The 16990-nt window shown below is 45.8% G+C and overlaps 1 protein-coding gene across 22 annotated transcripts in view; it reads left to right on the top strand.

Annotated features, from left to right (window-relative positions):
* Nucleotides 1-16990, top strand: part of HECTD1 (HECT domain E3 ubiquitin protein ligase 1) — a 109586-nt gene that overhangs the window by 89735 nt on the left and 2861 nt on the right. For 19 of the 22 annotated variants that reach the window (XM_065595406.1, XM_065595409.1, XM_008164111.4 and 16 more), the window contains 7 exons: nt 9161-9288; nt 12236-12437; nt 12577-12714; nt 13545-14152; nt 15390-15468; nt 15574-15667; nt 16452-16602. In XM_065595406.1, coding sequence (XP_065451478.1) covers nt 9161-9288; nt 12236-12437; nt 12577-12714; nt 13545-14152; nt 15390-15468; nt 15574-15667; nt 16452-16602 — 1400 coding nt within the window. The remainder of the gene's footprint in view (nt 1-9160; nt 9289-12235; nt 12438-12576; nt 12715-13544; nt 14153-15389; nt 15469-15573; nt 15668-16451; nt 16603-16990) is intronic. The other 3 variants (XR_010601070.1, XR_010601069.1, XR_010601068.1) reach the window with 1 other exon arrangement.

Here is a 16990-nt window from a genome sequence, read left to right as displayed (position 1 = left end):
CATTGGAGTCTGTTTTTGAAGTTTTTTTTGTTGAAGAATTGTGACTTTTAGGTCTGTAATTGAGTATCCAGGGAGAGGTTGAAGTGTTCTCTGACTGGTTTTCTAATGTTATAATTCTTGACGTCTGATTTGTGTCCATTTATTCTTTTGCGTAGAGACTGTCTGGTTTGGCCAATGTACTTGGCAGAGGGGCATTGCTGGCATATATCACATTGGTAGATGTGCAGGTGAACGAGCCCCTAATGGTGTGTCTGATGTGATTACACAAACTAAAAACTATTTCCCTATGCTAATTTTCCCCTACTGTTACTCTCACCTTCTTGTCAACTGTTTGAAATGGGCCATCTTGATTATCACTATAAACGTGTTTTTTTTCTCCTGCTGATAATAGCCCACCTTAATTGATTAGTCTTGTTAGGGTTGGTATGGCAACCCCCATTTATACTTGCTCTTTGTCTTTTATCTGAGATCCATCACAAATTGCATCATCCTTTGACAGCAACATATGTAGATCTAAAGGCAGCCTTCAGTTGTCCATAGAGCTGCCTGTGGAAGGGCTTATGAGGCATTCTCAACATCTTCTTGAAGTTAATTCAAGATCTGCATAATGACTCAGGGGCACAGGTGCAATGGGGGACGAATAGGTTTGACAAGTTTTACCCTAGATCTGGATTGAAGCAGGGATGTGCCCTGGCCTCAGCCCTATTCTGCAGTGCAATGGATTGGCTCCTTGAACATATCTTCGCCAATACTGGTAGAACTGTCGGTTCAACTCCTTTTACTGACTTGGATTATGCAGATGCAGTTTTCTTTGGCCCGGATGCAGACGACCAGCTTCCAGCATATGGAAGCTGCCCTTGGTCTAAAGGTTTTTTGGGCAAAAACAAAAATCCAGTGTCATCACAAAAGTGATACAACACAACTGTGCTCTGGACAAACTGTGAAAGTAGTGGATGATTTCATCTGCGTAGACAGTAAATTGTTGTTAAATGGGCACAGCCAGACATTCTAAGGAGAATTGGTTTAGCAGCCTCTGTCATAAAGGACCTGCATAGGGTCTGGAGCCAGAAGAAGTTGAAATTATGTACCAAAGTATGGATTTATCAAATCTGTGTGCATCTAATCTTCTTATACGGATCTGAAACATGGACATTGCTTAAACAAGGCATTAGGAGACTGGAAACATTTTATGTATAGTAAAAGCTGTTTTATCCAGCATGTTGGGGGAATGGGGGGTGCCGGTAAATGAAAAATGCCAGTTAACTAAGAGGGAGGGAGTTTGGGTGTGGGGTTGAGGCGCGGGAGAGGATACAGGGCATGGGCTCTGGGAGGGAGTTTGGGTGTGGGAGGAGGTGCGGGGTGCCGGATCTGGGGCCACTCACCTCGGGCGGCTTCCTGCAAGCAGCTACCTGTCCCGGCTGCTCCTAAGCGGAGGTGCAGCAGGCGGCTCTGCGTGCGGCTTCCTCAACTCCCATTAGCTAAGAATAGCAGCCAATGGGAGCTGCGGGGGCAGTGCCTGCGGGTGGAGGCAGCACACAGGGCCGCCTGCTGTGCCTCCACCTAGGAGCAGTGGGGACAGGTAGCCGCTTGCGGGAAGCCACCCGAGGTGAGCAGCCCCAGATCCGGCACCCTGCACCCCGTCCTGTGCCCCAAGTCCCCTCCCGCACCCAAACTCTCTGTCAGAGCTCACGCTCCACACCCCCTCCCATGCTCCAACCCCCTGCTGGCCCTGTGCCAACTGGACTGTAAATTGGACTTCTTCGAGTGATTGTTCACGTCCATTACACATTAGGTGTGCGCGCGCTGCGTGCACGGACGTCGGAAACTTTTTCCCTTAGCGGCTCCCGTCGGGTCGGCAGGGCCCCCGCTCCCGCCAGAGCGGTGCCCCGCTCTAGGGTATATATATCCCTGCAGACCCGACCCCTTCAGTTCCTTCTTACCGTCCGTGGCGGCGTTGGAACAACTCTGTCTCTTGTCTGAGAGTGTCCCTTAGCATAGTCATTAGTGTTATCTGCAACAGTTATCAGTTCTTTAGTTGTTAGTGTTAAGCTTAGTAGTTAACAGCTCATTAGGTACTTGAAGTTCTTGCTGTGGTTGTTTGGTCAACCCCGGCACCGGCCCTGGGCGGCGGGGCATGCCGCACGCCCAAGGCTTCCAGGCTTGTGCCACGTGCCGTAAACCTATGCCATTGAGCGACCCCCACGACTCGTGTCTCCGCTGCCTGGGGGAAGCTCACCAGAAAGAGCGCTGCAAGATCTGTAAGGCCTTTAAGCCCAGAACTAAGAAAGAAAGAAAGACTTTCGCCTCAAGCAGCTGCTCATGGAGACGGCGTTACAGCCTTCCACTTCGGCGGCACCGTCTGCCTCAGTGCGGAGCGCCCCGGCATCGGTTCGGGAACCGGCGCCGGCGGGTCACCTGAAGCCCACGGCACCGACCCAACGGGGGCATGTACGGCACCGGTTGTCTTCGCCGACAAAATCGAAGGGCCAACCCAAGGCCCGAGGACGATCCCCGCATAAGAGGGCAGCGCCAGCGAAGACCTCGAGTGTGCCTAAGGCCGGCACGGCCCTGGCACAGGCCCCAGTAGTGGCTCCGGCGACGAAAGGCCCGTCGAGCCCCGGGATAGGCGCGTCGAGTGAGGAAGAAGGGCTGGAGGAGCTCTTGGAACAGCCCTCCACTCCGGACACATTTGAGGCAGCAAAAGACCTCATTGCATTGTCCGTTGAGGGCCCTCCACAAACTGAGGACGCTCCGCCGAGACTGCCACCCGTAGTCGTTCCCGGTACCGATCCAGGTCCAGGTCGGCGAGACGCTGCTCCAGGTCCTGGTCACGGAGACACTACTCCCCAAACCCGGACCGGCACCATTCCACGGCTCCGCCGTGGCCTTCCAGATCACCGTCCGTGGTGTTGGAGACTGACTCGGGCCGGTACGGCGGGTATGCCCATAGGGCACAGGCTAGTAGAGACTACGAAGCCTCTGGCCATCCCCAATGGGGCCAACCAAGCCAATGGCCGTTCTGGACACCCTGGGCCTACCACCAGCAAGGGCCCCCATCTAGGGCCTCGAGATCTGGGCCATCAGGGTACCGATCCCGCTCTCCGTGGTACCGCCCGCCCTCTCACAAGGAGGCAACGATCTCTAGACCGCAGGAGCGGGAGGGAGTGGACTCGGCACCGAGCACGGTACCGTCCCAGTCCCACACCGTGGGACAGGCCCCAGAGGAACAACCAGTCGATGACGGGTTGCAGGAAGGTGAGGATGGGCAAAAGGCCCAGACCTCTTCCTTCTCGCCGGACGAGGCAGTAGCGGGCACGACAGTGTCTGGCCCTCCCCCGATTGATCATCGGGCGCACCAGGACCTGCTTCGCCTGGTAGCCCTCAATCTGGGCTTGCAACCAGAGGAGACTGTAGAGCAGGAGGACCCCATGGTCGACATCCTGAGCCCGGAGGGCCCCTCCAGAGTCGCTCTCCCGATTATACGGACAGTCCAGTCCAACTATAAGACGGTATGGCAAACGCCTGCCTCCAGTGCACCAACTGCAAGAGGCGTGGAGAGAAAATATTTCGCCCCCACCTAGAGGGTTTGACTTCCTCTTTTTGCACCCGTCTCCTTGTTCGCTGGTAGTCTCTGCGGTCAACGAACGAGAGCGTCATGGCCAGCAAGCCCCTGCGCCCAAGGGCAAGGAGGCAAAACAATTGGACTTATTCGGAAGGAAAGTCTATTCGTCTGGGGGCCTCCAACTGAGGATCGCTAATCAGCAGGCGATTCTAAATAGACACAATTTTAATTCTTGGGCATCAGTCTCCAAGTTCAAAGACTCCCTACCTCTGGACGCACATCCAGAGTTCACGGCCCTGGTGGACGAGGGGATGGCGGTGGCCAAAACTTCATTGCAGGCCTCCCTGGACTCAGCTGATGCAGCGGCTAGGACAATCGCATCAGGGGTAGTGATGAGGCGTTCTGCATGGTTACAGGCTTCAGGCCTTCCGCCAGAGGAGCAGACAATCCTGCAGGACCTCCCGTTTGAAGGTTCAGGCTTGTTCTCAGACCAAACGGACGCCAGGCTACATAGCCTCAAGGACTCGCGAGCGACCCTAAAGTCGTTAGGAATGCATACCCCGGTGACACAGCGCAAGCCCTTTAAGCCTCAACCACCACAGAGGCAGTACCACCCTCGCCCTCGGCACGAACCGTACCGCCGTTGTGGCAGGGATAATAGGCGAAGACATAACAATACGCTTAACCAAGGTCACGGCCAGGGCAAGCCGCAGCCAGGGAATAAACCAGGCTTTTTAAGTTACGCTCGAGGACAGCGTACCACATTCCAGGCCGGATCCACCTCTAAGTTTCAAGGACCGCCTGTCCCATTTCTACCGGGCGTGGTCGTGCATAACATTGGACCGCTGGGTCCTGCGCACAGTGAAGGCGGGCTATACCCTCCAGTTTTCCTCGCTCCCTCCCTTCCATCCCCCTTCCCCGTCCCTCTTCAGGGACCCCTCTCACGAGCAACTTCTCATGCAGGAAGTACAGACCCTCCTCACAGTGGGAGCAGTGGAAGAAGTCCCACCAGACCTAAGGGGAAAAGGATTCTACTCCAGGTACTTCCTGATTCCCAAGGCAAAAGGGGGCCTCCGTCCTATTTTGGACCTGCGCGGACTAAACAAGTTTCTGGTCAGAACGCGTTTCCGTATGGTCTCCCTTGGAACTATTATCCCATCCCTGGATCCGGGGGATTGGTACGCTGCCCTCGATATGAAAGATGCGTATTTTCACATCGCCATCAATCCGGCCCACCGGCGGTTCTTGCGCTTCACCGTCAACCAGCGCCATTTCCAAATTACGGTCCTGCCCTTTGGCCTAGCATCGGCACCGCGAGTGTTCACGAAATGCATGTCCGTGGTAGCAGCCTTCCTTCGGAAAAGAAGGATGCGCGTGTTCCCGTTCTTAGACGGCTGGCTCCTCGCGGGCAGGTCGGAGGCCGATGTCCGCTCTCATGTGACGCTGGCCTTACAGATGTTCGGCAGGCTCGGCCTACTGGTCAACGTGCCCAAGTCCACGTTAAGTCCCACACAGAGACTGGACTTCATAGGTGCAGTCCTGGACTCGGCGACCGCGCGGGCAAGTCTCCCAGAGTCCCAGTTCTTGGCAATTCAAAGGGCCGTAAGCTCCGTCCAGAAATTTCCCACGACAACGGCAAGGTGTTGCATGCAGCTCCTGGGACATATGGCAGCCTGCACACACGTAGTCAGACATGCCCGCCTAAGGCTCAGACCCTTGCAGTTGTGGTTTACCCAAACGTACCGCCCCAACAGAGACCCCTTGGATCTGGTGGTGACGATCCCGGCTCGGGTGTTGGGCTCGCTCCGCTGGTGGCTCGATCAACAGCAGGTCTGCGAAGGGATCCCCTTCGCTGCCCCACAACCCACTCTGACGTTAGTAACAGATGCATCGGACCTGGGTTGGGGGGCGCACCTGGGGGAACTGCGGACCCAAGGCTTGTGGTCCAGGGAAGACAGGTTGCTTCACATCAATCTGAAGGAGCTGAGGGCGGTTCGCCTCGCCTGTCAGTCCTTCCACGCCACCATAGAAGGTCACAGCGTGGCAGTTCTGACGGACAACACTACTGCCATGTTCTATATAAACAAGCAGGGCGGGTCCTGGTCCTCTCCCCTCTGTCGCGAGGCACTCCAATTATGGGACTTCTGTATAGCCCATGCGGTCCATCTTATTGCAACGTATCTCCCAGGGATCCAAAACAGGTTAGCGGACCGCCTCAGCCGATCCTACCACATGCACGAATGGGATTTGAGGCAGGACGTCCTGCATTCAATCTTCCGGAGGTGGGGCTTTCCCCGGGTGGATCTTTTCGCCACCAAGGACAACAGACAATGCCCTCAGTTTTGCTCATTTCAGAACCTCAGCCCGGGATCGTTGGCAGATGCCTTCACGATTCCGTGGGGAGGGAGCCTGAGGTATGCTTTCCCTTCATTCCCGCTCATCCACAATGTCCTCCTCAAGACCCGCAGGGACAAGGCGACAAGGCGTGGCCACGACAGCATTGGTTCACAACCCTGCTGGAATTGTCCATAGCTGACCCGATTACCCTCCCGCTCCATCGCGACCTAGTCACACAGGACAGGGGTCGCCTGCTCCACCCGAACCTATCGTCGCTACATCTCACGGCGTGGTATCTCTCTGGCTGAACGATGCGGAACACAGGTGCTCTCACCAGGTTCAGCAAATTCTCCTTGGTAGTAGGAAGCCCTCCCCAAGAGCGACCTACCTGGCCAAATGGAAGAGGTTCTCCCACTGGTGCGAGCCTCAGCACATACAGCCTCTGCAGGCCTCAGTTCCATTGATCCTGGACTACTTACTGCACCTCAAGCATCAGGGGCTTGCCCCCGCCTCAATTAAAGTGCATTTGGCTGCCATATCGACGTTCCACCCGGGGGAGTTGGGAGTGTCAGTGTTCTCCAACCCCACAGTAGCCCGATTCCTCAGGGGGCTGGAGAGGGTGTTTCCCTACTCGCGCCCACCGGTCCCTGCGTGGAGTCTGAACCTAGTCCTAACTAAGCTCATGGGGCCTCCCTTTGAACCCCTAGCTACTTGCTCCCTCATGCACCTCTCGTGGAAGGTGGTGTTTCTCGTGGCCATCACATCGGCCAGGAGGGTATCGGAATTGAGGGCCCTCACTTCAGAACCCCCTTATACAGTTTTCCATAAGGATAAGGTGCAACTGAGACCGCACCCCAAATTCCTCCCAAAAGTGGTCTCGCAGTTTCACATGGGGCAGGACATTTGTCTACCGGTGTTCTTCCCTAAACCCCATACGGATCCTTGCCACCGCAGCCTCCATACCCTCGATGTTCGGAGGGCATTGGCGTTCTATCTGGAGCGGACCAGGTCGTTCCGCAGAACACCTCGGCTGTTTATTGCCGTTGCAGAACGTATGAGAGGCCTGCCTATCTCGACACAGCGCTTATCGGCATGGATTGTGCATTGTATACGCACGTGTTATGAGCTCGCCAACGTTCCGGCCCCAGAGATCCGGGCTCACTCGACTTAGGGCCCAAGCATCCTCGACGGCCTTCTTGGCACAGGTTCCTATCCAGGAAATCTGTAAAGCGGCCACCTGGTCGTCCGTTCATATGTTCACAGCCCACTACGCGATCCACCATCAGAGCAGAGAGGATGCGGTGGTTGGACGGGCTGTGCTACAGTCAGTTGTACCTTGACTCCTACCCACCTCCAATGGTAAGGTTGGGAGTCACCTAATGTGTAATGGACGTGAACAATCACTCGAAGAAGAAAGAACGGTTACTTACCTTCTGTAACTGTTGTTCTTCGAGATGTTGTTCACGTCCATTACACTTCCCACCCTCCTTCCCCTCTGTCGGAGTCTCCGGCAAGAAGGAACCGAAGGGGTCGGGTCTGCAGGGAAATATATACCCTACAGCGGGGCGCCGCTCTGGCGGGGGGGCCCTGCCGACCCGACGGGAGCCGCTAAGGGAAAAAGTTTCCGACGTCCGTGCACGCGGCGCGCGCACACCTAATGTGTAATGGACGTGAACAACACATCTCGAAGAACAACAGTTACAGAAGGTAAGTAACCGTTCTTTTCAATGAAGATCAGAAATGCCGGTTTATAGAGCATTCCGGTTGGTGAAGTGCCGGATAAAACAGCTTTTACTTTACATTGCTAGTGGCGACTGCTGGGCATAAGATGGTTTGATTATATCCATAATAGGGATGAATTATTGAAAACTGGCCTTAAAAGGATTGAAGACCCCATTGGTTACTACCAGTTAGCATTTTCTGGTCATATAGCCTGCCTCAGAGATGAAGTCTCTATATATCAAGCCCTGCAGATTGGACTTGAGGTCAGGAGATGAGATTGCCTGGCCATGCACTGGCAACAGCCATGTGGTTGTCCATGATTAACCTACCTGCATTAGATTAATAATCGCCCTCTAGAGCTTTTAGACACCTTGGTATAAAGCCATACAGTATGACCACTGACATCGTTCACTACAGACCCTTGCTATCTAAGATTGATGATGGAGGTGGTGTTGTCGAGGCCAATGATATGGAACAATGAAGTGAAGTAACTAGGTTGTGGCTCCACTAGATCCAATCAGTGGAGTAATTTAGGCCTAACTTGGAGTTTGACAAGGAGCTGACTATAGATACCAAGCCCCCTGCAGAATTTTGTTTAGGTTTATGCATTATTAACTTAACTCCTGTTCCAGGACCACATTCTTCCTTTGCTTATATTTGTGTAACATTTTGATGGAGTGCCATTGCATAGTATACCTACATTGCATAGTATACCTATACTCCTTTGAAGACAATAGCATTGCATTGGTGTAACTGAGGGAAGAATCTGGCCTTCAGTATCTGGATTACTGATGATATTGAGAGCTAGAAAGAACTTGATATTTAGATCAGACTGAGCTTGCAAGACTAGCACTTAGAAAATCCATCTTTATATGTAAACTGATCAAATTTGATATGAAGTTGTTGATGCACAATAAAAATGAAACTTGAAGATACGCTATTTTATAAAGTGGAACCACATTTTATATCTAATAATTCTGACATTCCTGATTCTTAAAAATTCTTCAGTTCCTTCACTCATTTTTTGTGTGTGTCCTTTAAGGTCAATCAAAATTTCTTGAATTCCCCCCCCCCCCCCCCCCGATATCTAGATAATGGCCTCAGGTTCTATAAATGAGTTGCCTGAAGTCTTCAGATTTTTCTTTCAAGTTTTTCGTGGTCCTGTGTAGGACATCCAGGTGCTTACATTATCTTTCCTCTGCTTAATCATTCCTGCAGTATTATTGAGCAGATCAGGAAAAAGTGTATTCTCAGGGGGGAAAAAACGTTGGTCCTTGGTACTTCTCTCCCATCCCTTGTCCCAGTGGTTCATTATGTTTCTCAGTGGCTGGCTTGCCCTCAGGCACCTTACATCCCACTCAGACAGAGTCCTTGAAACTTCATCAGCCTTTTCATTCACTGATTTAAAAAAATTATTTTTACCCCAGTAGGCGTAAAAAGTCAGTTCAGAGTAAACCTTGTTCTCTATGCATCTGTCGATCATGTTGTTTGGTAACCTGAACCGGTATTTTAAACAGTTATTTCTATGTTAAATTACAGGAACCATTGGCACTGGCAAGTGGCGCTTTGCCAGATTGGTGTGAACAGTTAACTAGCAAGTGTCCATTCTTAATACCATTTGAAACTAGACAGCTGTATTTCACTTGCACAGCATTTGGAGCATCAAGGTAAGAGATGTGATCATATCGGAATGAATGTATTCTGAGATGTCTTGATTTGTTTATTTAGGTTTTACAGTTCACTGTAAAACCTTTCTTTGACTTCCCTTAGCATGAAAAATCGGAGTGTTTTTCTTTACCTATTTAAGGAGTTTTTAAAATAAACTTAATTTCTAAGAAAAGGGGGAAATCTGTGAATGTTTTTAATAAGATATTTTTTTTGATAACTTACAGCTATTTATGTATGCACTGTGCCAAGGGGTTCTGGGGTGGATGGCCTTTCTGTGGTTTGATGTTCCATAGGAAACGTCATGTAGATCCTCAGCATGTCAGTTTAATTTGCATGTGTGCTGTAGCTGGCAGGTAATGCTATAACAGCTAATGATTTTGTTGTGTCTCAAATCAAATAGTTTATTACATGTTTTAATTTCAGCACAGACCTCATTGGTAAGCATAGTTGTAAGAGAGTATAGACCAGGGGCCGGCAAACTTTTTGGCCTGAGGGCCACATCGGGTTTCCAAAATTGTATGGAGGGCCAGTTAGGGGAGGCTGTGCCTCCCCAAACAGCCAGGCATGGCCTGGCTCCTGCCCCCTACCTTCTCGCCCCCTGATGGCCCCCCTCCCCCGGGACTCCTGCCCCATCCAACCCACCCCTGACTGCCCCCCGCCATCCCATCCAACCCCATTTCTCATTCCTGACTGCCCTCCCGGGACCCCTGCCCCATCCAACCACCCCTTCTCCCTGACTGCCCCCAGAACCCCTGCTGCCCCATCCAACCCTCCCAGAGCATTGTGCCGGCGTCACGGTAAGCTGAGGCTGAGGGGGAGGGGGAACAGCAGGGGAGGGGCCAGGAGCTCAGAGGCCGGGCAGGAGGGTCCTGTGGGCGGATGTGGCCCCCGGGCCATAGTTTACCCACCTCTGGTATAGACAATTAAGACACATTTGTGTGTTTAGTTTTATGTAATGAAAAGGAGAAGGAAGTGTCATTGAACCATGGTAGCAGAGACTCATGTTTAATACTCTAGAACTTTAATACTCCTAAAACTTTGTTACGTGTGTGACACCTACAAACTACGTGATGGTGCAGCATGGTATAAAGGTTTTATTGACATTAGTTTGGGATGATCTGCATAACTCTGCCAAAGTTGCGTCAATAAAAATTGATACCCATATACCATGCCAGCATATTACCCTCTTCTTCCCCTAGCATTTCCTGTACTGAGCACAAGAAAGAGGAAAACGAGACTTTGGTCCCTTATATCAGTTTCTGTTTATATATAAACAAAATATTTTTGTTCTGTAACATGCTGACATTAATCCTTCAGAGAAGTAGTGTGGAACAATGAGACTTGACATTTTCTCTGCCTAATGAAAAAAGTTCCTTTTTTTCTAGCTCCGCGTTGCCATGAAATCTCAGAGTTTAAAATCTTGGTATTTTTATAGAATGGTATGTAGCAGTGATACTCAAAATGAGGCTTGGGAGCCGCAAGTGGCTTTTTTATGTCTCTCCTGTGGCTCTGTGCAGCACATGATATTAAAATACTGTGATTTACTTATTAACCAGTCAGGATGTTTTTACTATATTATTAACCAATTGTAGTTGATAAATTAATATTTGGTCATTTTGCTGTGAGAATAACGCCTATATTTATCTATAAAATATAAAAATAGTAAATGAAACAATGAATTCACACTACTGTGGCTCTTTTGGGTAATGCTGATCACTAATTTGGCTCATGAATCACTGAGGTCTGTATCACTGCTATATAGAAAAGCTATATATTGAAATAACTCCTTGTTAGATGGATAAGTAGGTTTGTGATAAATTGCACTGGTTTGAGAAACTTAAACTGCACAAGCATGTGAAACATATCACATGGCTGTTGTCTCCGCATTTATGTGCATGTGTTTATAATGCATATAATACAAGATAAATGGTTTGCTGTGTTCTTTACATATAAAAGGCATCCTCCAGAGCATATTCCTGCAATTTATTTTTAATACTTTGTATATCTTTCAACTTACAGAGGCTCTCAAAGCACTTAAAAAATTAAACCTCTTAGTAGCCTTGTGGGATATATAGATTTATATAAAAATATATTAAGTGACTTGCCTACAGTTGAAAAGGAGCCAAGTGGGTAGATTAGGGAGTAGTTTGTTGTTGATGATGATGACAGAGAGGATGAGAGAATTAAAAACAAAGCCTTTGGATAGGTGGTGGTGGTAATAATTGCAGGTGTTCTTATTTAATTGGTAAGGGCTTAAAAAACTTAATAGGGAGACAGACCCTCCCTGTGAAATTCTGACAGTTTAAGGAAATTATGGCTAAAATTACTTGATTTCTTTCTATCCTTTACACTGTTATGTTTTTACTTTTTCTTCTCTTAACTACATGTGTGAATGACAGTGTTTCAACCTTACTTGTGCATTTTCTGGCTTGTCTATTTGTTACAGAATTGGGTTATGTAACATAAAATACTCATCTTTATGACCAGTAAAATGTATTCCTATTTCACAGACATAATGTGAGTTTTAATTTAATAAGTGTCTCCTTTGAGAACTTCAGATATAAAGCACTACTGTAAGTGCAAAGCATTATTTCCTTTTATTCACTCCCATTGCAGTTAGTAGGAGTTATGCACTCAGGTCAGGTATTACATATCAGTGTTGTGTTTTGCTATATTGTTCATTTAACACCAGAAGTTGAGGATGATGCATTATATTAATGCAAAATGAATTATTATTTATTTGAATTTATAAAACAACAAGAGGTGTGTATCTAAACATTCTAGGTGCCTCTGAAAATATTTAGAAATGTAACAAATCAATACAGAACATAGCGTTTAGGGCTTAACAGCATGTCTTGCACATCCACTTATATCAGGGTTCCCATGAAAGAAATATGTTAGTAACTTACAATTTTAAGAAATATCTATATTTCTTTCTGTTACCAGAGCAATCGTATGGCTACAGAACAGACGTGAGGCCACTGTTGAACGGACAAGGACCACAAGTACAGTGCGACGGGATGATCCAGGAGAATTCAGAGTTGGACGCCTCAAACACGAGAGAGTGAAAGTTCCACGAGGTGAATCCCTGATGGAATGGGCTGAAAATATCATGCAGATTCATGCGGACCGAAAGTCTGTTCTAGAGGTAAAACATGTCTCCCTAGCAGAGTGGTTTTAAAACACTTTTATGGAAGGCAGCTGAGTGATATAGTTAGCTGACAAACATTGAGTCTTTCCTTTTTCTAATATTTCTTTTCATTCTTAACTTTCATTGTGTATTTCAGGTGGAGTTTTTAGGAGAAGAAGGAACAGGCCTGGGGCCTACATTGGAGTTCTATGCACTGGTGGCAGCAGAATTCCAGAGGACAGAACTGGGAACTTGGCTTTGTGATGACGATTTTCCAGATGATGAATCACGTCAGGTATGGATCATTTTTACTTGTGGTTGTTCAGAAGAAAACAAATATTATATGGTAATAAAAGTAGCTCACTGGTACTCTCACCAGCTGTTGAAAGTCTTGAATCCATGTATTATAGGCAAGCCTGGTATAGTACCACTTATTATCAAGGTTGCCTGACACTTCACATGATGTCAGTACTGTTTTGGGTTTTTTTTGTTGCTAATAACTATGCCAAACTTTAACCATATAGGCTGAAATTTTCTATGCCAGGGATCTACCTTGGTTTGAAATATTTTTTGGAAGATTTCAGCTAAAATGGCTCCGCTGTTTCAGAGAACAAGATTAAGGGAAAATACATTTGTTTTGTCCATGTTAAGAAATTCTCAGCTTTGTTGATGAGGAGCTCTAGTCCCTCCATTCTGGCATTTTCTAATTATTGAGTGTTTGACTTACATACTTTATCTTTTAATGGTGTGTGTGTGTGTGTGTGTGTGTGTGTGTGTGAGAGAGAGAGAGTGTGAGTGAGATGATCTGAGCTGAGTGAATGTAGGATTCAGGTTGCTCTTCTACTTTTACTACATATATTTGGATTACTGCATATTAACAAATACCACAACAACAATATTGAGTGTTATATCTACATTTGAACTGAAATGAAAACTACAATTGTATTGGACTTGGAAGTGTTTTATATTTGAATAGACCACTTCTACACATTTGTTAAACTGAAGGATGTTTATTAAATGTTTTTCTTCTGAGAAGGTAAATAATAGACTAATATAAACACAGTGTCTATATTTAAACTCATCTTGCACAAAGCTACCATTTCCCCCTTTTTTCCTTAAATCCAGGTTGATATTGGAGGTGGATTAAAACCCCCTGGATACTATGTACAGAGATCGTGTGGACTTTTCACAGCACCATTCCCACAAGATAGTGATGAACTTGAAAGAATAACCAAACTCTTTCATTTCCTTGGAATTTTCTTGGCTAAATGCATTCAGGATAACAGACTGGTGGATTTGCCCATTTCTAAACCTTTCTTTAAACTCATGTGTATGGGTGACATTAAAAGTAATATGAGTAAATTGATCTATGAGTCTCGGGGTGATAGAGACTTGCACTGCACTGAAAGTCAGTCGGAGGCTTCTACAGAAGAGGGACATGATTCACTGTCAGTAGGAAGTTTTGAAGAAGACTCCAAGTCCGAATTTATCCTTGATCCACCGAAACCGAAACCCCCTGCTTGGTTTAATGGAATTTTAACATGGGAGGACTTTGAATTAGTAAACCCACATAGAGCCAGATTTTTAAAAGATATTAAAGACCTTGCAGTTAAAAGACGTCAAATTTTAAGTAACAAAGGTCTTTCAGAAGATGAAAAGAACACAAAACTACAGGAATTAATGCTGAAGAACCCATCAGGTTCCGGGCCTTCGCTTAGCATAGAGGATTTAGGGTAAGAGATTTCATTTTTATATTTATACATACATTTATTCATACAATTCTGCTTAGTGGAATTACTAATATCCATATGTACATTCATAAAATACAAATTTCAGTTTCATTTCTGAAGACTCCAGTGATATATTTATTTAAAAGTAGTGGTGCTATCACAAGTTTTCTGGCAAAACCCAGGTTGGTTAATTACATTCTGTATCCTTAAAATTCTTACATAGTGGCAGGTTGAAAACGTTTTTTCATTCCCATATTAAATGATTGCTGGGCACCATGCATTGTTTGCCATGTGGACCCTCAGAGTAGGCTGCATTTCATTATTGGATGAAATCATAACTTTGTTCAGATACAGTTTGTGAAGCCCTTGACTAAGAAAATAAAACAGTAAATATTCTGTTTCATCTCAAGCATATTTGTGATGTATTTTAGAAACATCCTTTACATGGCATGAACTGGTAATACCATTGTTGTTTTGTTGTTGTTTAAAAACTTTAAACCCAGTATATGCTGTTTATATTTATTTTTTTCTTTTGGAACCCAGACTCCACTGGGTTTACACTGGTTCTCTATGATTACAAATTAGCATGGCAGCTCTGTGGGTGAAAGCAGAGTCCACAACAGTGACAAACAAGAGTCTGGAGATCTGTAGAATTTGTCTGTATTATCAGTCCATTAAGGTTCCAGTCCTGCCACAGGTGTGACACATGCAGATCCCTGCACTGTCACATATTCCCATTGACTTCAGAGATGTTGCATGAGTACAAAGGGGTCCATCCATGCTGAGCCTGTTGCAGGATCAAGGCCTAAATGTCTAGTAACTTCAGTGGCTTCATGCTACCGCTGATATTATCCCTGGAAATATTGAGCATGTTTGTTCCTGGTTGTATGATTTTAAACTAAAAGATGACCTACTAAAAAAGGTTTCAAAATTTAATTATAAAGATATTTTATGTTTAACTGTTTGAAACTTTAGACACTTGTCAAAGCAGAGTGGAAAAAGTGGACTATATGTGTAAATACACAAATCCATTGGAAAAAAATCTATTTTTTATTATGTAGTCTATTGCATTGCTTTCTAATATGGTGTCAGCGTTCACATTCTTATATAAAATGATCCACAAGCTGTTTTCATAGTAGTAAGATGAGATGCTATCCTTTTTTAGATAACAACTCTAATATTTTCTGCAAAAGCAGTCACTGATTTGAATGATCTATTAAAACCTGTCCTTATTTTGCAGTCTGAATTTCCAGTTCTGCCCATCATCCAGAGTATATGGTTTTACAGCTGTGGATCTCAAGCCAAATGGTGAAGATGAGGTTAGAAAACAAACCCCCTTATGGGATTTTAACAGTATGCCATCTCAGCAATCATGTTTAATGCAACATTGACTCTTTTTTATATCGTGTATATTTTCTTTATAGATGGTAACTATTGATAATGCAGAGGAGTATGTGGAGCTAATGTTTGACTTCTGCATGCAGACTGGCATACAGAAACAGATGGATGCATTTAGAGGTAACAACCATAGCAGATTATGTTCACAATTTAGCTGGACACGTTGGCATTCAGGATCTTCTGATTTAATGCAGTGGTATAGAATGTCACGCAAAACCATGGTTTTAAAAACAAACTGCATATAGTAGAAAAATAATTCTGGTTCCTAACCACCACTACTAATGTTAATATGTGTAGAAAATGGAAATAAATTATGGAGATATACCTATCTCATAGAGCTGGAAGGGACCCTGAAGGGTCATTGAGTCCAGCCCCCTGCCTTCACTAGCAGGACCAAGTACTGATTTTTGCCTCAGATCCCTAAGTGGCCCCCTCAAGGATTGAACTCACAACCCTGGGTTTAGCAGACCAATGCTCAAACAACTGAGTTATCCCTCCCCCCGACACATTTTAAACTCACTGACATTTAGTATTGTGGTGCATGCTATTGCTAGCAACTAGTTATATACACACACATCCCAATTCTAAACCAAGCACCAACTAGTTTAAAAGAATAGATGATTTGCTCCATTTAACCCAAACACTCATTTTTAAAAAATAAAAATGAGAGTTAAGGCATAGTAAACAGTTGATGCAGACAGGCTGACTATAGTGTTGACCAGTAAAGCTGCTGCCATTACTAACATTTGCTTTAAGTATAGTAATCCTATTTCTTCATTTGACTTAGCTAAAGAACCATAGTTTAAAAATATTAGTTCTAGTTTAATGATTAAAATGTTTAAAAGCTGAAATTATTTTGCATTCTTGTGACTAGATTTTTTTACTTGTATCTTTATAAATTAAGATGGTTTCAATCGAGTCTTCCCAATGGAGAAGCTGAGTTCCTTCAGTCATGAGGAAGTTCAGATGATTCTTTGTGGAAATCAGTCACCGTCTTGGGCAGCTGAGGATATCATCAACTACACAGAACCTAAACTTGGCTACACACGAGATAGGTGCCTATTAGTCTAACCTTGTTTTTAACATCACTTAAGAAATATGTGTAATGATAACATCCATATATTCCTTACATGAAGATTCTAAATTGGAGGGACTGCTGATCAGCGTGAAGACCATGTGGAACAAACACATGGCAGTGGATGTAACCTTTGTATTTCTCCAATAGATAGTCTTAATTCTGGATGAGGAGTTTGAGGTGGTGGTGGTGAAAAAACAGAAAAATGAGATTGACATTCAAAAGAGTAGGTTAATAGAACCCCAATGTTAACTTCTTGCCACAGAAACTTTTAGAGATAACATTAATTTGGTTTTATTTTTACTTACATGATGTTTAAATTGTAGTTCATTTGGGAATTATACTGGAATAAATTTTTATTTCTGTTA

Source organism: Chrysemys picta, chromosome 4 (assembly GCF_011386835.1).
Source record: "Chrysemys picta bellii isolate R12L10 chromosome 4, ASM1138683v2, whole genome shotgun sequence".
Taxonomy (NCBI): domain Eukaryota; kingdom Metazoa; phylum Chordata; order Testudines; family Emydidae; genus Chrysemys; species Chrysemys picta.
This window is presented reverse-complemented; position numbering and strand designations above follow the sequence as displayed.